The 25,404-nt window shown below is 41.6% G+C and overlaps 2 protein-coding genes across 3 annotated transcripts in view; both read left to right on the top strand.

The window, feature by feature from the left end:
- LOC310782462 (uncharacterized protein) overlaps positions 1 to 25,404 on the top strand; it is a 79,733-nt gene that overhangs the window by 35,782 nt on the left and 18,547 nt on the right. The window lies entirely within an intron of this gene.
- On the top strand, positions 716 to 11,363 carry LOC310782952 (uncharacterized protein; the record flags this gene model as incomplete). The annotated part of the gene is made up of 8 exons (XM_083643734.1): positions 716 to 776; positions 1,498 to 1,761; positions 1,991 to 2,032; positions 8,215 to 8,307; positions 8,402 to 8,430; positions 9,095 to 9,163; positions 9,861 to 9,950; positions 10,222 to 11,363. The coding sequence occupies 8 exons, from the start codon at positions 716 to 718 to the stop codon at positions 10,336 to 10,338; spliced, it is 765 nt and encodes a 254-aa protein (XP_083499860.1). The 3' UTR covers positions 10,339 to 11,363.

The raw sequence follows: 25,404 nt of genomic DNA, 5'->3' as shown, positions 1-25,404 counted from the left end.
GCACAGCGGATTCTCTCCGCTTCCTGTATGGGTCTGTTCACTTCTTATATGGGGATGAACCCAAATTTATTTATTTATTTATCTATCGTTTATTTGCATAGGGACAGATACACATACATATAACATTTAGCAAGAAATGTCTGATGTCATGTATCACAACATTTGTAGCCTAAGATGTTTTTAAAAGCACTGCTGAAAACACATCGACCACCACTCCCTGCTGAACCACAGCTTCCTCCTTTACTCTCTCTGATTTTAAAATAAACACATTCTTTCCTTTGCTCATTTGTGAGAATGTTTCTATCTGACATGATCACTGCAGGGTGCTGTGACCTCTGACCCTTGTCCTCCTCACTGGTTGCTTGTCATATTGGTGATATTCTACTGTTGCACTCATATAAGTCACTTTCGATGGCTCAAATGTAAGATTTTAAATAGCATCTTTCTGTGGGTCAGATATTTTGCTGTCTGTCTCTATCAGCTGCAAGAAATTCAGAGAGTTAAGAAAACAGATAAGCTGTACATATTTGAATTCAACCAGACAGAAGAGAGGGGAGGGACAAAACACATTGTGGCTGCTATGAGGAAGTGACATGTTTTACTCACAGGAAGTATATCTTTGTCTTTAAGAAGCATCAGTTCTGACACTTCGACAATTGAGAGCGAGAGAACAAGATGGATAGATAGATTTAAAGAGACTGAGAGAAAGATCAGAATGGCTGAATTCAGACTGACTCAAATCACTTTGTATTTGATACTCGTGCTTCATGTAACAGGTAAGGCTTCATTAAATGTATATTAAATAACAGATACATTACAAAACTGAACTTACTACTATTACCAACTGGACTTTAATAATTAATCTTCATTTGACTGAGATGGTCAATGATGCCATTTCTGTTAACATGCTGAATGATTTGTTTAGTGAACTCTTTCTGACTTGTCAGGGCACATTTTCAAACTTGAAACTATGAACATAGCAGCCATATCCCTATTCTGATTACATTCGATGTTCATAATATTCCTCTCATTTTCATCACAGGAGTACCTGGAAGACCTTCGCCCTCCTTCTCTGTCAGAGATGGAGCTGAAGTCATTCTGCCTTGTGTAGGTGACCGTGTGACACCCAGTCAGGATAAATGTGGCTGGAACTTCAATCATTATGTAAAAGTAAAGCCTAAAGTAGAGCTGGTTTCCAATGGGCAGATTGCATCAAATGAGTTTGCTAAAGCTAGAGCAGTCAGACTAAGTGTTACAGCCAACTGTTCTCTGGTTATAAAGAAAGTCACAGTTGAGGATGTTGGTCGCTACAGCTGCCACCTGCCAGGATGCTCTGATGCTCGAGTTTTTCTGTCTCTTGTAAACAGTGAGTATTAACATTATAACATATTCAGCTCAAACTACCTTCTTTGAACAATATACTAAAACATTACAATAATTCTGAGTTAATTTTCTTGTGATTGACTTCCTCTCACAATACTGTATCTCCATCTTCAGCAGTGACTGAACAGGAGGACACAGGTAAGCTGACATTGACCTGCTCTGTGGTGAGATATGAACAGTGTACACAGACACTGAGGTGGCTGTATGATGGTGTGACGTTGAGTGGAACCATCGAAAACCTTCAGATATCACAGTCTATCTGCAACACCACTGTGACCTTTCTGACTCCTCATCGTATCAAAGAGAGATTCCAGTGTGAAGTAACTGAAAATGGAATTAGAACAGTGCAGAGGTTTTACTTCACCTCTCTGTCCTCAGGTGAGAAAGCTTTGAGAATATGAAAAGGATCTGTTTAAAATATCTGCTTCTTGATATGAAAAATAACAAACTATCTTTTTGACTTGATAGTTTCAAAGTAACCCTGCAAAAGATAATTTTATTATTTCTTATGCATTTACTGGGCATGATAAAGATGAGCTCTTGACTGACCCTATATTTTTGTGGGCTTTGTTATTTCATCTGTCGAAATCATCATCAACAACAACAGCGCCAAAAGAAACAGAGCCTACACCCAATTCAAAACCACAAGGTAGTCACTTTCCATCTTGCATTACATATTTTCACAGTCCAGCCTCTCTCTCTCTCTCTCTCAATTGCTCAGTCTCACTCTCTGTTCCCACTCATGAGGCTCAAAACCTGTTGCTTGCTTTTCCAACCACAAAATCCACTGCTGCTGTGAAATAAACTGCCAGAATTCACCAGAAGAAAAGTCATGCTCACACATTTGTAGTTTGATAGATATTCACAGGCACTCTCTCTTTCTGTCTCTTTTTGTCACTTTAAATGCAACCAAACAGAAGCACCCGATCTACTATGAATCACCTCATTCAATGGAAAGGAATTGCATTCAAATGCCCCCATCGAATGGAGAGGAGTTGTACAATCTCTACAACCCAGTTTCCCTGGGGTTGTAGAGATTACTTGCAAAACCCCATTTAATGGGTAGGATTCAGGGGTTGTACAGATTACTTGCAAAACCTCATTTAATGGATAGGATTCTCCATTGGCTCTTCTCTCAACCACCCTGCCCACCTCTGCAGGCATGGGGAGGGTCTGCTTGGACCCCTGTGTCCTTAGGTTTAGGCATGGGGGATGGGAAAGGTTAGGGTTAGGGGTGGGAGAGGTTAGGTTTAGGCATGGGGGTGGGAGAGGTTAGGTTTAGGCATGGGGGGTGGGAGAGGTTAGGTTTAGGGTTAGGGGTGGGAGAGGTTAGGTTTAGGCATGGGGGGTGGGTTAGGGTTAGGGGTGGGAGAGGTTAGGTTTAGGCATGGGGGTGGGAGAGGTTAGGTTTAGGCATGGGGGGTGGGAGAGGTTAGGTTTAGGGTTAGGGGTGGGAGAGGTTAGGTTTAGGCATGGGGGGTGGGAGAGGTTAGGTTCAGGGTTAGGGGTGGGAGAGGTTAGGTTTACTCATGGGGGTGGGAGAGGTTAGGTTTAGGCATGGGGGTGGAAGAGGTTAGGGTCTGGGTTAGGATTAGGCATGGGGCATGGGAGAGGCTTGGAGGGGTCTCCAGAGACGACCCCCGAGGGTCTCGAACCCTCCGTTCGGCCCCCAGACCTTCCGTTCGGCCCGCAGACCCCCCGAAGCGACCCCAGGACCTCCACAGGGTCCTGCGGCCCACCCAGGCCTCGAAGACCCCAGGTTTATCCATTGAATGGGGTTTTGCAAGTAATCTCTACAACCCAGAGAAACTGGGTTGTAGAGATTGTACAACTCCACCCCATCGAATGGGGACATTTTGAAGCAATTCCTTTCCATTGAATGAGGTGATTCATAGTAGATCGGCTGACAGAAGAGAGAGAGAGAAAAAATAAAAAGGGAAAGGAAAGAAATAGAGAGCCCCCCTTTGAAGTGATGACGTTATTGACGTATAATATCCCCGTCGACTCAACAGTGTAGTCTCATTTAGCCATTTGCTAGCTAGCCCCCGTTTTAACGGTACGTAAAAGCTTAAAAACTCATAAAAGTGGTCCTCATGTGTGAAGATTATCCTGCTGAACACTGGTTCGCATTTGATTAAGCTTGCGTTGCCCAGAGACCATATTTGAAGCATCGTGCCAAAAACCCGACCAGAACAGCACATCCGGGTAATGGAGATACATCTAATTGCAGCGCCGCAGAGCCAGCTGGCTACGCCTCTTGACATGGTCTGGCTACGCCTCTTGACACGGTCTGGCTACGCCTCTTGACACGGTCTGGTATACACATCACCCTTCAAAATAAAATACTCGTTATTTTTCTCTTGATTTAAAGAATTACAAGAACAATTATGCTTTCTATCTTCCACACTGAGCGTAGTTAGGCTCGTTTTCAACTCACCCAACACATTTTGTTTTTCATACTGTATATTTTATGGATTTGGAAAATGTTTCTAAATCATTTTTAAAGGTTGTAGACAGAGTAGAGTTTTGCTATACAGTATTTACATTTCTGTATAAAATATTTGGTCAAAGTAATTACATTGTTCATTAAAAAAAAAAAATGTTTACCTTCAATGAATATTCAAAATTTGACAGTTTCAAGTATAAATGGTGGTAGTGCATCAATGCTATATTTAATCCATAAATAAAAATAAATAATATAAAAATAAATAAATAAATAAATACATACATAAATACAAAATAAATGAATAAATAAAAATAAATAAATAATAGGCTACAAAAAATAAAAAATAAAAATACATAGCTAAAAAAAAAAAATCAATAAAGTCTCTGCCTTTATACACTGTTCTCAAACTTTTTCATGTCAAGGTCCCCTAAACTAAAACAAATTAGACCACATGGACCCTCATTCGATCATATTTGATCAGGGTCCCCCATCTGATATTAGATGTTTTATTAGGAGATAGTGTGTGGCACCCATGGCCAACATTCTGTCATTGTCAACACAAAAACAGCCCTATATTGCAGCAGACAGACAGACAGACAGACAGACAGACAGACAGACAGACAGACGGGGATCACAGACAAAGCTGTCTGTAGCAGGGCTGAGCAAGTGGACCTGGCTGAAATATCAGTTCTGGAATGAAGGTGAGTAACGTTATTTCGGTATGTTTTATGTTTGTCATTTTTATGTTGTCCTCTCCATGTGGCCATGCTTGCAAACTTATATCAGCTATAACAGATGTGTATGTTACATTAATGTGCTTTCAACAGGTAGACAGACAGTCAATATCCTACTTTCCGACTTTCTGTCTGTCTGCTCGACTGTCTCACTGTCTGCCTGTCTACCTGACTGACTGTTGTCAGACTGACTGCCTGTCTACCTGTCTGTCTGTCTGCCTGACTGTCTCACTGTCTGCCTGTCTACCTGACTGTCAGTGTCTGAACTGACTGTGTGTTTCACTGTCTGTCTACCTGACTGACTGATGTCTGTCTGTCACTGACTGACTGACTGTCTGTCAGACTGTCTACCTGACTGACTGACTGACCGACCGTCTGTCTGTCTAATTGTCTGCCTGACTGTCTCACTGTCTGCCTGTCTATCAGACTGACTGCCTGTCTACCTGACTGTCTGTCTACCTGACTGACCGTCTGTCTGTCTCACTGTCTGCCTGACTCTCTCACTGTCTGCCTGTCTACCTGACTGACTGTCTCACTGTCTGCCTGACTGTCTGCCTGTCCCACTGTCTGTCAGTGTCTGAACTGACTGTGTGTTTCACTGTCTGCCTGTCTACCTGACTGACTGATGTCTGTCTGCCACTGACTGACTGACTGACTGACTGTCACACTGGATGTTATGTAATTTAGTGTATAGCTTTGTTGCTTTGAATTTGACATTAGGCCAGGCATGACAATCAAGGCCTCTTTTAGGGCTGTGACGTCTGACCCCTTTTGTTTTTGCCCATCCTTAGTCGCCAGCTTTCTCCACCGCCCAGCCACCGTCATGGTCTTCGTCACCAGTGTCCGGGCCGGCCTCCAGGTGTAGAGGGCCGAAGGGTGGAGCAACCCTGGACGATGGCCCGGACACCAACGACACAGGCGGAACCTTTCAGGAGGCCGGCCCGGACACTGGTGACGAAGACCATGACGGTGGCTGGGCGGTGGAGAAAGCTGGCGACTAAGGATGGGCAAAAACAAAAGGGGTCAGACGTCACAGCCCTAAAAGAGGCCTTGATTGTCATGCCTGGCCTAATGTCAAATTCAAAGCAACAAAGCTATACACTAAATTACATAACATCCAGTGTGACAGTCAGTCAGTCAGTCAGTGGCAGACAGACATCAGTCAGTCAGGTAGACAGGCAGACAGTGAAACACACAGTCAGTTCAGACACTGACAGACAGTGGGACAGGCAGACAGTCAGGCAGACAGACAGTGAGACAGTCAGTCAGGTAGACAGGCAGACAGTGAGAGAGTCAGGCAGACAGTGAGACAGACAGACGGTCAGTCAGGTAGACAGACAGTCAGGTAGACAGGCAGTCAGTCTGATAGACAGGCAGACAGTGAGACAGTCAGGCAGACAATTAGACAGACAGACGGTCGGTCAGTCAGTCAGTCAGGTAGACAGTCTGACAGACAGTCAGTCAGTCAGTGACAGACAGACATCAGTCAGTCAGGTAGACAGACAGTGAAACACACAGTCAGTTCAGACACTGACAGTCAGGTAGACAGGCAGACAGTGAGACAGTCAGGCAGACAGACAGACAGGTAGACAGGCAGTCAGTCTGACAACAGTCAGTCAGGTAGACAGGCAGACAGTGAGACAGTCGAGCAGACAGACAGAAAGTCGGAAAGTAGGATATTGACTGTCTGTCTACCTGTTGAAAGCACATTAATGTAACATACACATCTGTTATAGCTGATATAAGTTTGCAAGCATGGCCACATGGAGAGGACAACATAAAAATGACAAACATAAAACATACCGAAATAACGTTACTCACCTTCATTCCAGAACTGATATTTCAGCCAGGTCCACTTGCTCAGCCCTGCTACAGACAGCTTTGTCTGTGATCCCCGTCTGTCTGTCTGTCTGCTGCAATATAGGGCTGTTTTTGTGTTGACAATGACAGAATGTTGGCCATGGGTGCCACACACTATCTCCTAATAAAACATCTAATATCAGATGGGGGACCCTGATCAAATATGATCGAATGAGGGTCCATGTGGTCTAATTTGTTTTAGTTTAGGGGACCTTGACATGAAAAAGTTTGAGAACAGTGTATAAAGGCAGAGACCTTATTGATTTTTTTTTTAGCTATGTATTTTTATTTTTTATTTTTTGTAGCCTATTATTTATTTATTTTTATTTATTCATTTATTTTGTATTTATGTATGTATTTATTTATTTATTTTTATATTATTTATTTTTATTTATGGATTAAATATAGCATTGATGCACTACCACCATTTATACTTGAAACTGTCAAATTTTGAATATTCATTGAAGGTAAAATTTTTTAATTTTTAATGAACAATGTAATTATTTTGACCAAATATTTTATACAGAAATGTAAATACTGTATAGCAAAACTCTACTCTGTCTACAACCTTTAAAAATGATTTAGAAACATTTTCCAAATCCATAAAATATACAGTATGAAAAACAAAATGTGTTGGGTGAGTTGAAAACGAGCCTAACTACGCTCAGTGTGGAAGATAGAAAGCATAATTGTTCTTGTAATTCTTTAAATCAAGAGAAAAATAACGAGTATTTTATTTTGAAGGGTGATGTGTATAGGGTAATTTGCAAAACTTGAAGGCCGCGCCCCTTTTTAGGGGATAACACAAGCCACTCGCGTTGACTTCAATGTAAAATAGCAGTACCCAAAACATCTATAGAAAAATAACAGAATTAATTTCCTTTATAAATGACCCAAAGACACCATGACATGACAATATATTTCAACTCGGCCGGCCATAGAATGCGCAAGATACATCGACACGAGGTACTTGCCTTATATGAACGCTGTATCCAGTTTCCACCAGGTTACATGCATCGTCCACATTGACGGTGTCACGCCTACCCTATCGCAGACCAGTTTTTTTTTTTTTTTTTTTATTGTTAGTGAAACTATAACAACACAGCAACTCTTCGGCATATCTCTATCAAATTAAACCGTTTTAAATAGTTTGTTTGAAGTGGTTTCGGCTTCTTGTACCGTTTACTATGGTGGGTTTCCCCTAAAAAGGGGCGCGGCCTTGGAGCTGGGCGCTTGAAGACGCGACGCAGTTCTGGTCTAAACCCGGAAGTGTTAGCATCGATGTTTTCCTCATTCCGGCTCTCTATTGGAGCTGCGAGGAAGTGCAAAGCTATATCCACAGGAAGTATATCTTTGTCTTTAAGAAGCATTAGTTCAGACACTTTGACAGTTGAGAGTGAGAGAACAAGATGGAAAGATAGATTTAAAGAGACTGAGAGAAAGAGCAGAATGGCTCAATTCAAGAATGGCTCAATTCAGAACTATGTCTGCTTGCAAATACTACGGATATTTCTGTAGACTTTTTGTGTGTATGCTATAGGTTCTATTCTATTCTATCGTAAATTTCTGTCCTATACAGGAAATTTGTTTCGCAGACAATAAACTAATAGAAGCACATCATATGACACAATAACAACACATACTGTAACTCATCACCACAACAAATGCCAAATATTGATATTTGTGAAACACATATTCAACTCTTTCCGCTTTCACTGACAGGAGTTTGAATTTATTTTAGTTGCATAGGTCACTTGAAGCTGCTGACCAAATGTTTTTAACTTCTTCTAGGTGAGGCACTACAATGGTGGCCCATCTTAGTGGGTTTAGCGGCACTCTTAATAATAGTTGTTGCACTGGTGGTGTGCTGGAAGAGAGCTAGAGGTGAGAGCATTTCTTGTGTAAAATGTGGTCACATTGATGAAGCCAGACTGTGTCTGCAGAAGATAAACTCTCCTCTCCCTTTTGCTTTTTTCAGGGAACCAAACAGCAGTGCAGGACAACACTGTGAGTTTAAAACTGAAGGATACAATGTTTATGCAGTCAGGACTTTACACAAAAACAACTGTGATAAAGTCTATTACCATAACTGTGGAAGAGCATGATAACCAGAAACTTTATTGATCTTTATCAAAATTAATGATGAAAAAGCTAAATGAAAAACAACATAAAAGCAAAACGTAAGAAAAACAGTAAAAACAAGAAAAATAAAATAATTAAAAAAAATCACAAAATAAACAGTTGTAGGGTTATAGCATAATGCTGCTAAAAGTTTCAGAGTGTGTAGCAGAGTGTGGGTGGGAAGCATGGGAAAGATAATAGTATGGATTTACTTACAGTTGTTACTTATGGCTGTTGTGAACATTCTTGATTAGATATGGATTACTGCATATGATATGCAAATATCAATAAATAAATAAATAATAAATATCAATAATATCAAGGATTATTAATATATATCTTTACACAATGTCGAATCATGAAAAGATATATATTTGCTTATAGCCTACTGTATATAATGTGAAAAAACTGAAGCGATATGTGAATTTACACTGACACTTCCCTTTTTAGACTTGTATGCACTTCTGGTTTTGTAACAAGTCTTACAGCAGTATTGTGTTATAAGTGGTCTTTACTGGAATGTAAAGCTAACTGGGCTGTATGTGTCCAGGTTCTGACCTCAGTCAGCGCTGCCAATCCTGCAGTGAAGCAGTCTAGATCAGGAACCAGCCAGGACCAGGTCAGATCACGCACGCACGCACACACACACACACACACACACACACACACACACACACACACACACACACACACACACACACACACACACACACACACACACACACACTAACTATCCATTACATGTGCATGAGACACAGTCTGATTTCCTTCTGTGGTAAAAAGGATCAGAGGGAAGTAAGGAATAGAGTAGAGTAGCTGACACAGGAAGTGGGGCGTAATTGTGAAGCAGGATGTGGCTGAAAAAGTGCATGTATGCTGCTCAGCCAACCAGTCCTTGAACTAGATGGCGCTGCTCTGCCAGTGCTGAACAATTCTCCAACTTGCTGTTTAAATTGATTTATTGACGCTGCAACCATCCCCTATGATTACGAGTCAAGTCTCTCTCTTTTTGTTAGTTTCATAGTTATGGCGAAACATGTACAATCATCTAATGGCAGAAATCCTGAATCTGGATCAGCACCTGAATTCATTAAGTTGTTCCTTGGACCCAGGGTGATCTGTCAACTTAATTTCATGTATCATGGAAATCCTTTTGTAAGTTTTTGAGAAATCCTGCTGACAACAAACTAACCGAAGCGAAAACATAACTAGCAGAGGTACTAAAAGTTAAGGAATAGAATAGAATAGAATATCAGTGGACATGTTAGTTCAAACCCGTGTGCCACTGACCTGCCATTGTGTTGCTCACTGGTCAGACTGGTCAGACAGATGATGATGGACTCACCTACACCTCCGTCAGCCACTCCCACAACAAGGAGAAGAGGAAGAGCGCTGCTAAAGCACAGGTGAGCTGTCTGTTCTGTTGTATCACTGTTGTTGGGAAAACGACAAAAACAAAATTTCTTCAGGTATTAAAAATATATAAAAATATATATATATATTATACATATATTGTATGTATATAAAAATATATTTTCGACATTACACAATAGTTTTTAAATCAGGCTTTAAGGATCGAACTTTTTTGTATTATGTTTTGTGCTTTGTTTTGTTGCATTGTGTTGACTTTTCTGCGTTGACATGTTTGGTGATTGGTGTGTTGTTGTTGTTGTTTAGCAGGTTAATGATGGTGATGAAGACGTGACCTATGCTGCTGTGAAACCCTCCTCTTCCTCTGCTGGAGACTTTGATCCCAGCAGCCTCTACGCCACCGTCAACAAGCCAAGGAAATAACACCCCACTATTCTGAAGGTTTTTACAGAAAGGTTTGTTATATAACATTTTATTAGTAAAAACGATGGAAGTAATAAAGTCCTTATTTGTGGGGCTTTCGGGTCTGGGTGAAGAGGTGGATGGTAGTTGGGGAGAAGCATTTGCATAGTGATTTGCACTCATTTGCATATAAAAAATCAGAAAATGTGTAAAATAATTGTCTTAATGTAAGTAATCAACATGGGGAAGTTTCATGGTGATATGTGGTGATTAGTTTACTTTTTACCCTATTGATCTGATGTGGGGGAATTGTGTTTGGTTGTCCAAATCCTGGAATGTGTTAAAATATTAGATTTTATATTATTTTATCCAGTTACTTTGTGTGTGTGTGTGTGTGTGTGTGTGCGTGCGTGCGTGCGTGTGTGTGTGTGTGTGTGTGTGTGTGTGTGTGTGTGTGTGGACCTATACATAATAGCAACATTTTAAAGCAGTATTACTGTACATATAATTTCCATAACAAAGGGCAACTTAATGTTCTCTATTATAATTATCATTTGTATGATCATTTTCAGGATTTGTTTCTGTAAAAAGCTTTTTGACAGTGTACATTTTGTCCAGAAGGGGGAGCCGTAAGCTAACCAGTTAAACTGTGAAAAGTAGAATTGATAACTCACCATTCTGACTTGGTGCTGTACTTGAATAAAGCTAAATAAGGATAATGGACAATAGCCTATATTTTACTTGGAAATATAATTGATTTATTGTGCTTAGTTTATGGGTTTTATATTAAAAGTGTTGGTTTCTCTAATATTCTCGAGATCAGTGGTTCTCAAGTTTTTTCACGTCAAAGACCCCTAAACTGACACAAATTAGAGCACAACATATAAGATTTTGCAGGGTCCCCCATCTGATAAGATTTTTTCATGTTTTATTGCAGAAAGTGTATGAATCCCATGACCATAATAGACATTCTCTGAGTGTGTTACTTGTGGATGGAATTATAGTGAAAAAGATATTCTCATATTTTCTGGGGACCCCATGGAAGCCCCTCAAGGACCCCTGGGGGTCCCCGGACCACACTTTGAGAACCACTGCTCATAGATGTTCATACAATGTATTGTTGTAATATACTGTAATAATAATAAAGTAATTATCTTCTATTATCATTTGTTCTATTCTATTCTATTCTATTCTAGTCCAAACATTTTCGTGTCAAGGCCTTGCAGACCCTCATCTGATAACATTTTGATGGACCCCATCCAGGAAGATTTAGGTTGTTGTATATTATTTAGCACTATTATTCTATTCTATTCTATTCTATTCTATATAGGCCCTTTTCACAGCAAACATTTTGAGGTAGTAAAACAGGAAGTAAAGCTGTGTAACATTAATTGGAGCCCTGGCACTGAGCACGGTGGCTCAGTGGTAGAGCTGTCGCCTCACAGTCAGAAGTTCCTGAGTTCGATTCTCGCCTGGGACACTGTGGGCGCTGTGGTTGTGTTCCCCCCCATATCTTCAGTGCCTACTGCCCAGGTGGGGTATCTCATCGTAAGGGCCTTTCTCTCTGTGTGGAGTTTGCATGTTCTCCCCGTGCTCCCCTAGGGGGTTCCTCCGTATATATAACCCCCCCACTAAAAACATGCAGAAGATCAGATCGTCATCGTCATCCGACCAGTGACGACAACATCCGAAGTTGGTCCCCGGGCGCTGTACGAGAAAGCGACCACTGCTCCTGGCCTGCCCCCCAGAGGAAAGGACATGCCTGGATGGGTTAAATGCAGAGGACACTTTTCACCGGCCACCGTCAGCATGAGTGTGTTGTGGCCGCATGCATGTGTTGTAGTGTGTTCGTGTGACAATAAAAGACGGGGCTTGTCCCATTATGAGAGGAACACCTAAATGGAATGGAACCATTGGTATTAGTTACACCTGCTTCACTTCTTCCTTTACCACCTCAAAATGGTTGCGTGAAATGGGTCTATTCTATTCTATTCTATTCTCTCAAGTGACAGTTACCTTGTTAATTACTTCTAAATGTGTTCACTCACAAAATGCAGTTTGTTGATGCCTTCATCAATCAAAATGCACTAATGAGAGAGAGGCGTCACTTCCAAATGGTATACGACCTCTCAAGCTCGCCCCTGACATCATCACATAATCTCTGGCCGGCTTCTCTGTCTATATAGCCTACAGAAGCAAAAATACACAGGCCGATTTGTTTAGTGGAGCAGAGCAGAGAGCCGCTTCGGGGACGCCTCTGGTGGACACAGGCTCACTAGACAGGCTGCGACCAGCTCCGGTGTCCGCCTCGCCTCGCGGTCATAATGCAACGTTTCCTGGTGGAATCTCAATCTGCCCGGCTGCCGACAGAAGAGAGAAAAAACTTGAATGGATGCGCATCAAAGGAGATTTAGAAATGAGTAGGGATGTCACAATATATGGTCCCACAATATATCGCGATATCAAAACGTGACAATATGTATCATTGAGATGAAATCTCATATCGTGAGAAAAAGAAGCTGAACATGGTGGCACTGACCTGCATCTGATTGCATGCTCGCTCTCCTTTTCATCGCTTTGTTTTGAACAGACGAGGGACGTTACAGACACGGAGGATGAAAATGGTAAAATTACTCAAATTAGCGTGGAGGATGCCCCCTCAACTTACAAATCGATGATCGCAAAAAATATTGTTAAAATATCTTATCGTATCGTTATCATGAACCCAATATCGTGTATCGTATCATATCGTGAACTGAGTGTATCGTGACACCCCTAGAAATGAGTAGAGGCAAATCCGTCTACCTGCGTCTATCCTCCACTACACCACTGGTTATGGAGTAGTGGAGACAAGTATAAAATAAAGTGCCAGAGGCCACTTACTTGGACAGTTTGGTGGTCTCAGGCGCAACCAAGGCGACACTCGTTGAGGAAGGTAAGAGGAAGGAAAGTGGGAAAAGTAGGAAAAAAGGTGTAGTTGCCTACGCGTTTCGGCCGCTGTGGCCTTCGTCAGGGCAAAAGTTGTGTGCTCAGGTGTGCACGGAACTTGTAGTGGTTTATGCTTCCGGTTAGGAAAATAAGTGTTTCCGGAATACGTGAAAAAAATGGTATCCAATTCCAAAATAAAAGTATGGAAAAAAATTGCGTGAAATAAATTAAAATAAAAAATAAAAAATATTTTTGGTAATGGGACAGTATTTATAAAAAAGGTCTATAATCGATCTCTTCATTTAAGCCAGGGAGAGCCATAGCATCAAATTTGAAGATCCAGAAAGTTTCTCTCTGAAGAAGTTTCTTGAGGCGATCCTGCCCTCTTGTGGTCTGCTGTATGTGTTCAATTCCCTCTGCTCTGAGTAAAGTGTCATTGCTGTCATGTGATTCACTGAAGTGCCTAGCCATAGGGTAGTCTGTGTTCTTGGATCTGATAGCATATTTATGCTCGCTGACCACGTAGGTGTGGTTGGTTTTCAAGTCTGTGAAGGTTTTGGTACGTATGATGTTGTCACAGTGGTTGCAATGTCCACATCTGTAGTTGCCCATAGGTCTTCTGAGCCATGACTCTTTTTGTTCGCCCGGCAGGTAGCTGTGGACAAGTTTGTCTCTGAGGGAGGGAGCTCTTCTGTAGGAAAAAATGGGAGGGGTGGGAAAAAGTTGTCTGAGCGTGCTGTCACAAGTGATGATGTTCCAATTGGATCTGATTATTTGGTTGATGTGAGGGGCCTGGGTGCTGTATGTTGTAGTGAAGAAGGTCCGGTTCACATTCTCCTTGGTTGTTCTGGTGCTATATACTAGTGTGTCTCTGTTTAAGGTGGTAGCTGACACTCGTGCTCTTAACACATGGTGAGGTTTGTAGTTGCGTTCAATAAAACGCTCTGCCATGTTGTGAGACTGTATAGTAAAATCTTGATCTTGATCACATATCCTTCTCAGTCTTAAGAACTGGCCCTGTGGAATGTTTTTCTTGAGATGGGGAGGGTGGAAGCTGTCTGCATGTAGAATGGTGTTACGGTCTGTGGGTTTTTTGTAGATGGTGGTGTGCAGCTGTTGATCTTCCCCCCTGGAAATAGTGAGTCTGATCTACTAGATTTCCATAAATACCTGAATTCCACCAACAACAACATCAGACTGTCCCTCGAATACTCAAAAGAAAAGATTAACTTCTTGGACCTCACTATTTCCAGGGGGGAAGATCAACAGCTGCACACCACCATCTACAAAAAACCCACAGACCGTAACACCATTCTACATGCAGACAGCTTCCACCCTCCCCATCTCAAGAAAAACATTCCACAGGGCCAGTTCTTAAGACTGAGAAGGATATGTGATCAAGATCAAGATTTTACTATACAGTCTCACAACATGGCAGAGCGTTTTATTGAACGCAACTACAAACCTCACCATGTGTTAAGAGCACGAGTGTCAGCTACCACCTTAAACAGAGACACACTAGTATATAGCACCAGAACAACCAAGGAGAATGTGAACCGGACCTTCTTCACTACAACATACAGCACCCAGGCCCCTCACATCAACCAAATAATCAGATCCAATTGGAACATCATCACTTGTGACAGCACGCTCAGACAACTTTTTCCCACCCCTCCCATTTTTTCCTACAGAAGAGCTCCCTCCCTCAGAGACAAACTTGTCCACAGCTACCTGCCGGGCGAACAAAAAGAGTCATGGCTCAGAAGACCTATGGGCAACTACAGATGTGGACATTGCAACCACTGTGACAACATCATACGTACCAAAACCTTCACAGACTTGAAAACCAACCACACCTACCAACATAGACATTTCTTTAACTGCAACACTACGTATGTTGTGTACCGTCTCACCTGCCCTTGTGGTTTTTTCTATATTGGACGAACAAAACGTAGACTCAAAGACCGCGTCAGCGAGCATAAATATGCTATCAGATCCAAGAACACAGACTACCCTATGGCTAGGCACTTCAGTGAATCACATGACAGCAATTCCATGAAATTCGACACTGCACTTTCGTCGATTGGACGAACGGTTCTCCAGATAGCCTACGTGAAAGCTGTGTTGTGATTGGTCAGATTGCACGTAATTCGGCACTGCACTCTGTCAGGTTCCCAGCAGAACACTCCCCAAGTTTGAAGTTGATCAATCAATCAATCAATCAATCAATCAATCAATCAATCAGTTTAATACATGTCCCAGAAGGGCACTTTGGTTCACATCAGGCAGTAGTGGATATTACAACATCATTACTAGTTTTCCGACAAACGGTTCTCAAGATATGCAAAGGACACACGTACACAAACACACACACACACACACACACACACACACACACACACACACACACACACACACACACACACACACACACACACACACTACCGGAATTATAGTGTAGATTTGTCTTGAACTGTGAAGCTTCACACCTTCGTTGTGAAACGCCCTCAGTCTTCTTGTGGTTTTCAACAGAATTAACTGAGGCCTACAAAAAGACTGCAGCTATGAAAGTAAGGAAATGAGCATTATTACAGTAAAGACGTGTATTTCTCTCTTCCTGACTTGGAGAAAGATATTCAAGCTGTTCATCTTGTAATAACCAAGACTGTTTAAAAAAAGTGTCTTTTCTTGCCTCATTAAATTTATCTCTTTAGCAGTTTAGCAGCTAGGATTTAAACTAGATCTAACAGGAGAGATCATAGGACTGTTTTAATTGCCTTAAATTGGCTTGAAGTTGAATTTAGACTTGATTTTAAAAAAAAAGTTGCTTTTAGTTGTAAGTAGTTTGGTTGATTTAAGCCTTTAACATTGAATGCAAAAATAGAAAACCAAGAAAGCTGTTTGATTTGGTCAAAAGATGATCAAGATGTGCTATCAGAGCCCTGAAACTTTGAAACAACCTATTAGAAAACGTGTAATTTCTATTAAGCCACAAGTGAGAACTAATTTTAGTTAACCTTCTTTAAATAGTTGCATTGGTAACTTGCGTTGTCATCATTTCCAAAGTATGCTTGAGGACAGGCTGTTACTGTTAATGTCACCCTGCTGTGGTTAAGCTGATGTGCTCCTGATGAGAAGGCCAAACTGCCAACATTCACACAGATACACTTCCTGCACATCTCTCAGCAAAAAATAGTGTCAAACTGCACTGAGGAAGGAACACTTCTCGTACTAAATATGTGTTTTTCCACAGTAATGCCCTTTCACCATGGGCATCAAGGGCCATTTAATAGACCCTTTTCACAGCAGCTATTTTGATGTGTCAAAGCAGGGTAAACACATGTGTAACCAATAACATTAATGAGGGCCCTGGCACAAGAACACCTAAATGGAATGGAACCATCATTAATGTTTTTGCTTACATCTGTGTTTGCCCTGCTTGTCAAAATTGATGCTGTGAAAAGGGTCTATAGTGGGCAGTCAGGAGTGATTCTCCCCTCTATAGTGCTATCAGACTCTCCACTCAGCGGCTGTCAGACTTTTTAATTCTGTACACTCTTGAGTGAACAATGGTTTTTAAATTGCTGCTAAAATGGCTGCTAAATGCACTTTTATCTAGCACTTTAATGTAATTTCTGTGCTTTTAATGCAATTCTTAGTTGTGTAATTGCTATATTCAGTTTTTTATTATGTTGAGCATACGTGCTATTATGTTGCTGTCTCTTTTTTTAACCCTGTCCACTTGCTGCTGTAGCACTGAAATTTCCCCTTGTGGGACGAATAAAGGATTATCTTATCTTATCTTATCTTATCTTACTCCTCTATAGTGCTATCACTCTCCACTCCTCTATAGTGCTATCAGACTCTCCACTCCTCTATAGTGCTATCACTCTCCACTCCTCTATAGTGCTATCAGACTCTCCACTCCTCTATAGTGTTATCAGACTCTCCACTCCTCTATAGTGCTATCAGTCTCTCCACTCCTCTATAGAGCTATCAGACTCTCCACACCTCTATAGTGCTATCAGACTCTCCACTCCTCTATAGTGCTATCAGTCTCTCCACTCCTCTATAGTGCTATCAGACTCTCCACTCCTCTATAGAGCTATCAGTCTCTCCACTCCTCTATAGTGCTATCAGACTCTCCACTCCTCTATAGTGCTATCAGTCTCTCCACTCCTCTATAGTGCTATCAGACTCTCCACTCCTCTATAGAGCTATCAGTCTCTCCACTCCTCTATAGTGCTATCAGACTCTCCACTCCTATATAGTGCTATCAGTCTCTCCACTCCTCTATAGTGCTATCAGACTCTCCACTCCTCTATAGTGCTATCAGACTCTACACTCCTCTATAGTGCTATCAGACTCTCCACTCCTCTATAGTGCTATCAGACTCTCCACTCCTCTATAGCGCTATCAGACTCTCCACTCCTCTATAGTGCTATCAGACTCTCCACTCCTCTATAGTGCTATCAGACTCTCCACTCCTCTATAGCAGTGCTATCAGACTCTCCACTCCTCTATAGCAGTGGTTCTCAAATGGGGGTCCGGGGACCCCCATTGACCCCCATTTGAGGGGGTCCGTGGCACTTTTTCAAGGGGGTCCGCGAAAAGTTTACAGGGAAAAATAAATAAATAAATAAATAAATAAATAAATAAATAAATAAATAAATAAATAAATAAATAAATATATATATATATATACAATCCATGATATATATTAGGGCTGTGCCGATTCACTTATCTCCCGATTCGATACTATCACGATACTTTGGTGCCGATTCGATATATATTGCGATTCACGATTATTGCGATTCTACGATTATTGCGATTCGATATTACGATTTATTGCGATTTTTGTTTATTTTTTTCTTTTATTTTTTCAGTTTGTTTGCTTTTTTACACTAGATTAGAACATGGGAAAAGTTGAATCATACACTAGAGACTGTATATTATATATCATGAGTAGGGCTGGGCGATATAGTTAAAAACAGGGGCGGACTGGGATCATAATTCAGGCCGGGCATTAGATACCAAGCAGGCCAGGCCGATATGGGCCAACGCGCGTGAAATTTGGGCCGTTTGAAGCCAGATTTGGGTCCAATTTTACAATGAGATGCACCCACTTTAACCCTGAAGTGTAATTATTACTTCAGACTAACTAATAAAGTAATAAAACCACTAGTAAACCAGTAGGCGGCGCCTGGCCTGCTGTTCAGTGAGTGGCCTGACTGCAAGCACCCAAAAAAAAAAAAAAAAAAAAAAAAAATTTTTTTTTTTTTTTTTTTTTTTTTTTTTTTTGCGATTATCGATTCTGGAATAAAAGATCGATCCAAAAAATCGTGACATTAAAAATCGCGATACTTAGGTGAATCGATTTTTTCCCCCACCCCTAATATATATATATATATATTTAAGCAATATAGCATGAGAGCCAGTGTGTTGTGGCAAATATATCCCGCTGCTAAGCTGTTATCCCACGAGGCCGCAGGCCGAGTGGGATAACTGGTAACTTTAAAATCTAGCAGCCATATTGGCAGGTGGTCAAAAAAGTTAATTTCAAGCCCTGCAGGGAGAGCAGGTGGTGACATAGGAATGAGTGAGAAAAGGATCAAATATTGGTGGTTAAGACTGAATAATGACATCACAACTGTTAATTTAAAATTAGTTATTCCTCTAAACCTGGCTTCAGATGCCCCAAATTTTTTGTGCTGGCGTCGTTCGGCCCTCAGCAAAATCTGGTAGCGAGGACATTTTTTTGTGGCCCTCTCTATCATCAAAGTTGCCCATCCATTGTTTACGGCATGACAATATTTGTTCAGGCCCCGGCAACAATCTGGGTTTCTCATGTGGCCCCCCAAAGAAAATAGTTGCCCACCCCTGTTCTAGACGGTTCTAGGCTTGCTGGCCGACGGGAGAAAGCATAGCAAAACAGCAACACTTCCGTGATGACTTTACTGCGTTGCGCGCGCATATTTTGGTGAGGTAGGCTGTAAAAGGGTCTATTCGCTTCCTGCGTGAAACGTGGCAGTTTCGTTAGAGTCACTACAAAATGTTTGCACTGCAGATTATCGGTTATTATATATATGCGGTTCCGGGTCGGGATGCGGGTCTCATGTCTGTGGGTGACTGATTGGTCATTATGTGCGGGTTGCCGCTGGGGTCGGTATTGCATGTCGCGGGGCCGGGCGGGGCCGGGTCTTGAAAATCAGACCCGCGCAGGACTCTGCTTCACATTGGCCCACTCCACCAAGTGGCTGCTTCTTTACTTAACTTTACTTTATTTCATTTGGCAGATGCCTTTATCCAAAGTGACGTACAACAAGTTATCTACAATAAAAAACAACAACAATACAAAGTCAGAAGCTAGCAAGAATAGATCAATATAAACAATAAAACATAGCAGTGACAAGATCACAAAGGAGGTGCTTCTGGTCTAGCATCGGTTTCTCATGTTGAAAAAATATTTGGTCCAATGAGCGCTGAGGGGGGGCTGAATATTAGCCAATCAGTGCACAACGGGTGGGACTAACACTGTTGTCAAGTTGTTGTCAAGCAGGACCTAAGAACAACAATGGCGACCGCTATATATGAAATAGACGCTGCTATCGAGGGTGTTCTAACTCAATTAAAAGTACCAATTACTTTGAAATCCAAACAGCACTCTGCTTTGAAGGCATTTATTCAAAAGGGAAATGTTTTTGGATTCTTCCCACTGGATTATATTCAGGCGGTCAGATTCGGTGGTCTCTGATTGGTTAGGGGAAATCCAACCCGCTTCAGTGATTTCCTCCATGGAAATGGGTTAGTGTGGAGGCAATGTCAGACTGAAGAGGGAGATGAGTGTAACGAGTTGACAGTTCAGTCTGATATCAGACTATTCCTCCAACTGTAGGTCTGAACTTAAGCCTCCATACCAAAACACCAACTTCCTGTCTCAGACTGGAAAAAAATCTGATTTTGGACTGCTGTATGTCTCTCCAGTGGAGGATGACCTCATCACTTCAGTGAGCACAGCAGTCTCTGCACTTCCTGTATGGGTCTGTTCACTTCTTATACGGGGATGAACACTAATTTATTTAATTATTTAATTATTTAATTATTTATTTATTTATCATTTATTTGCATATGGACAGATACACATACATATAATGTCTTAGACTGTTTTCAATAATGAAGACTACTTCACTAGTCAATGATTGTTTATCCATCCCATTCACTAATCCATGGTTCCTTTCCATTCATATCTCTCTCCCCTGCAGCAACGGTGCCGCGTCTATGTGCCGACAGGCCGCAGTGCCGACAGGTCGCAATGCCGATAGCCCACAAGCAGAACCAGCTGAGCGAGGCGGCGTGCAGCGTGTCGGTGGAGCTAACCTCTCCCAGCCCCCACGCCAAACCTAACCTCCCCCCATGCCTAAACCTAACCTCCCCCAGACCCTAACCCAAAACCTAACCTCTCCCAGCCCCCACGCCAAACCTAACCTCCCCCATGCGTGCCTAAACCTAACCTCCCCCAGACCCTAACCCAAAACCTAACCTCTCCCACCCCCACGCCTAAACCTAAGGTCGGCATTGCGGGTGGTCGGCATAGCGGGTGGACCCCGCAGCAACGCCCTCAGGTTACATCAGCCATTCATAAATATGCACGCCCTCTTTATCCCTGTCCAATCAATGTCTCCCACGCTTTCCCTCTCTTCGGCCGAGTATTTCAGACTCTTGCAAGTTGTAACTCACCCTGTTTGTTCACCCATAGCTGCTGTTCCTGCGTAGCTGTTGCTTCGCCCCTCCTCCTCCCCTGAACACCACCAATGTCATGACTCCAGTAGAACTCCCTATGGGGGTTCTCTATCCTATAAATCACTGACATCCTCCTCTTGTCTCAGAGGACCGTCATCATACCATGGAGTCATTCGCCAAATCTAAGTGTTGTTTGTTTTATCATTAAAGTTTATTGTACTTTCCTTCTAGTCTCTCATTATTGAAATAACATTTAGCAAGAAACATCTGGTGTCATGTATCACAACATTTGTAGCCTAAGCTAATTTGCAATGCCCGTCCCTAGATGTTATTAAAAGCACTGCTGAAAACACATCGACCACCACTCCCTGCTGAACCACAGCTTCCTCCTTTACTCTCTCTGATTTTAAAATAATCCAGCTACTTCTTTCCGTTGCTGATTTCCGCGAATGTATCTGACATGATCACTGCAGGGTGCCGTGACCTCTGACCCTTGTCCTCCTCACTACTGGTTGCTTGTCATATTGGTGATATTGTACTGTTGCACTCATAAGTCACTTTTGATCGCTCAAATGTAGCGTTTTTAAATTACATCTTTCTGTGGGTCAGATATTTTGCTATCTGAGCTATCAGCTGCAATAAATTCAGATAGATAAGAAAACTGATAAGCTGAATATGGTAAAGGTGAAGTCCCAACGATTGTCACACACCTGAGTGTGCAAAATTTGTTCTCCGCATTTGACCCATCCCCTGGGGGAGCGGTGAGCGGCAGCAGTGCCGCGCTCGGGAATCATTTGGTGATCTAACGCCCCAATTCCAACCATTTGATGCTGAGTGCCAAGCAGGGAGGCAATGGGTCCCATTTTTATAGTCTTTGGTATGACTCGGCCGGGGATCGAACTCACAACCTCCCAGTCTCAGGGCGGACACTCAAACCGCAAGGCCACGGAGCTACTTACAGTAAATTCAACCAGATAAAAGAAAACAAAGCAGAAATTGGGGCTGCTATGAGGAAGTGACACATTTTAATCACAGGAAGTATATCTTTCTCTTTAAGAAGCATGAGTTCAGACACTTCGACAGTTGAGAGAGAGAACAAGATGGATAGACAGATTTAAAGAGAGTGAGAGAGCAAAATCGATAGACAGATTTAAAGAGAGTGAGAGAGCAAAATGGCTGAATTCCGACGGACTAAAATCACCTTATGTTTGATACTCATGTTTCATGTAACAGGTAAGGCTGATTCAGATTCAGATTCAGATATCTTTATTTGCCATTGTGTAAAACACATAGGAATTTGTTTTGACATTGACAGTGTGCGCAATGCGCATTCCTTAATCTTTTCCACATATAACAACAAGACAACAACACAAACATAGCACAGTGCAGGAGGTATAGATATAAAGTGCAGAGTTAAGGAACATAGTGCAAAAATGTCCGGTGACACTGCCTAGGGGGCAGGGGTGGGAGGGAACCCAGAGGCATTTAGCAGCCTGGCAGCTGAGGGGAAAAAGCTCATTAATTAAATAACAGATACATTACAAAACTGAACTTACTTACTACTTCCAAATATTACTAACTGTACTTTATTAATGAATCTTCATTTAACTAAGATGGTCAATGGTGCAATTTTTATTAACAAGCAGTATGTTTAGTGGACACTTTCTGACTTGTCAGGGCATTTTTGCAAACGTATGTTATATGCCAAATTATCTTAACTGTGAAAAATAAACTAAGAAGTGAACACACCAGCCATATTCTGTTCTGGTCAATGCAATGTTCACACTATTTCTGTATAATTTTCTCCACAGCAGGAACCAGTAATCAAACCTTACCCCCCTACTTCTATGTCAGAGATGGAGATGAAGTCACTCTGCCTTGTGACAATGTGATGAAACAAGATACATGTGAATATACTACCTGGAACTTCAATCGTCATATAAATAGACACACAGTAGAGCTGGTTAACGGTGGGCAGATTAAATCAGATGAGGATGACAAACCTAAAGCAGCCAGACTGAGTCTTACAGCCAACTGTTCTCTGACTATAAAGAAAGTCACAGTTAAGGATGTTGGTCGCTACTACTGCCAACAGTTCATAGAAGACAAAAAACAAGGTTTCGATGCTCCAGTTCATCTCTCTCTTGTAAACAGTGAGTATTAACATTATAACCTATTTAGCTCAAACTGCCTTCTTAGAACAATAAACTAAAACATTATAATAATTCTGATTACAGTAATATAGTTATTTTCCCTGTCATTGTCATCCTCTAACAATATCTCCATCTTCACCAGTGACTGTACAGGAGGTCAACCATAACATTACGTTGTCCTGCTCTGTGGTGACAGCCACCCCAGTGTCAGCCACCCCATGTGCAGAGACACTGGGGTGGCTGTATGATGGTAAAAAGGTGGATAGAAATACCAAGAACATTCAGATATCACAGTCTCCCTGCCACACCACTGTGTCCTTTCTGAAGTTTAATAAGCGTATCAAAGAGAGATTTCAGTGTGAAGTGACTGATGATCGCAGTGAAAAGCAGACGTTTGGCTGCACCTCTCTGTCCTCAGGTGAGAAAGCTTTGAGAATATGATGAGGAATGTTGAAAATCTTTATATGAAAAATAACAAAAATACATTTTATTTGACTTGAACGTTTCAAATTCATGCAAAATATTTGATTGTGTGTTATTTATTTACTGGATATGATAAACGTGACTGACCCTATTTTGTTTTGGGCTTTGTTATTTCATTTGTCCAGGTACAACAACACCAGCAAAGTCAATAACAGCAACAACAAAGACAGAAGAAACAGGGCCTAGACCCATTTCACAACCACAAGGTAGACACTTTTTGCATTAGCAGGAGTTCCTGTCTCAACTGCTCAGTCTCACTCTCTGTTACCACTCATGGCTGAGGCTCTAACCTTCTTGCTTGCATTTCCAACCACAAAATCCATTGCTGCTGTGAAATCAACCACTAAAATTCAAATCATGACCACAAATGTATTTTGAAAGAAATTCATAGATTCTCTCGGTCTCTTTTATCCTGTTGTGTTTTTTGTTTGTTTCATAGTTGTGTCTGCACCCACAACCAAGTCTGCACCCAAAACAGGGCCGACAACCAAGCCTGCACCCAAAACAGGGCCGACAACCAAGTCTGCACCCAAAACAGGGCCGACAACCAAGCCTGCACCCAAAACAGGGCCGACAACCAATTCTGCAACCTATTCACAAGGTAATCATTCACTTTCCATCTCTCTCTCTCTCCCTCTGTCTCTCTCTCTCAGTTTGGCAAACATGTAGCCTATTTAGACACAATATGGCAAATAAAGAAACATTTTGAAATGGTTTCATAAGTCCAGCAGGGTAAATCATTGTCTGAAGCCACAGGGGAGCATGTATCCTTCAGATGAAAACATGGAAATCACCAAAGTTGGAGCTACAAGGTTTTGTACAAAAGCAATGTGTTTTTGAAGAGGTTGACTAGTATATTTAAAGTGATAATACGCGCATTGCTACGACCAGCGTAGTTAAGACCAGATGTAAGCCCTATTGGTGCAACAGGCGTAAATCCACTCTAAAGACTGGTCTTAACTAAGACCGACGTAGGAGTTATGACCAGGCATAGTTAAGACCACTTGGTGCAACTGGCCCCAGGTTGATAAATGCTGCAATACTGAAAATGCAAAGGCTTCCATCAATGGGCCATAGGCTCAATCACCATTGTGTTAAGTCACTATCAGATAGATGGTGACTTAACAGACATTTATTTAGATGGAAATCTTATGGATCACTTTAAAGTCAAACCTTTCAAGGATACACATTCCCAGAATTTTGATTTTTGAATGCATTCTTGTTTAGACATCTTTGAGACACAGTCAGAGCATAGTAGCATACATGCTGTTGCATGGCAGGCATTGTTAATGGAATGCATTTTTATGCCTCCACCGGCGATAGCCAGGCCGGAGGCATTATGCATTTGGGTTGTCTTGTCTGTCCGTCCGTCCGTCCGTCCGTCCGTCCGTCCGTGCTTTCAACATACAGTTAACATAGATTACACAACTACATTCTATTCTATAGTAAATGTATAATTGTCCTATACAGGAAAATTGTTTTGCAGACAAAAAACTGCTAGAAGCACATCATATGACACAATAACAACACATACTGTAACTCATCACCACAAGCCAAATATGACATTTTGGAAACACATATTGTTTGTTTATTTATTTAAGAAAAAGGACAATGCACATTAATTAACATGAGCATGTGAGTCCATCATGTAAATGTGCCAGATTTAGCCATACAGGCTCATTTTCATCTGCAGTCCCTGGCAGGTTGATGTTATATGTGAAACATTAACAAACACATGCAATAGTACAGAAGACATAAGTAGACAAAAGCATGTAAAAGAAGA

This window comes from Poromitra crassiceps (assembly GCF_964638095.1).
Source record: "Poromitra crassiceps genome assembly, chromosome: 9".
In the NCBI taxonomy this organism is placed as follows: Eukaryota; Metazoa; Chordata; class Actinopteri; order Beryciformes; family Melamphaidae; genus Poromitra; species Poromitra crassiceps.
This window is presented reverse-complemented; position numbering and strand designations above follow the sequence as displayed.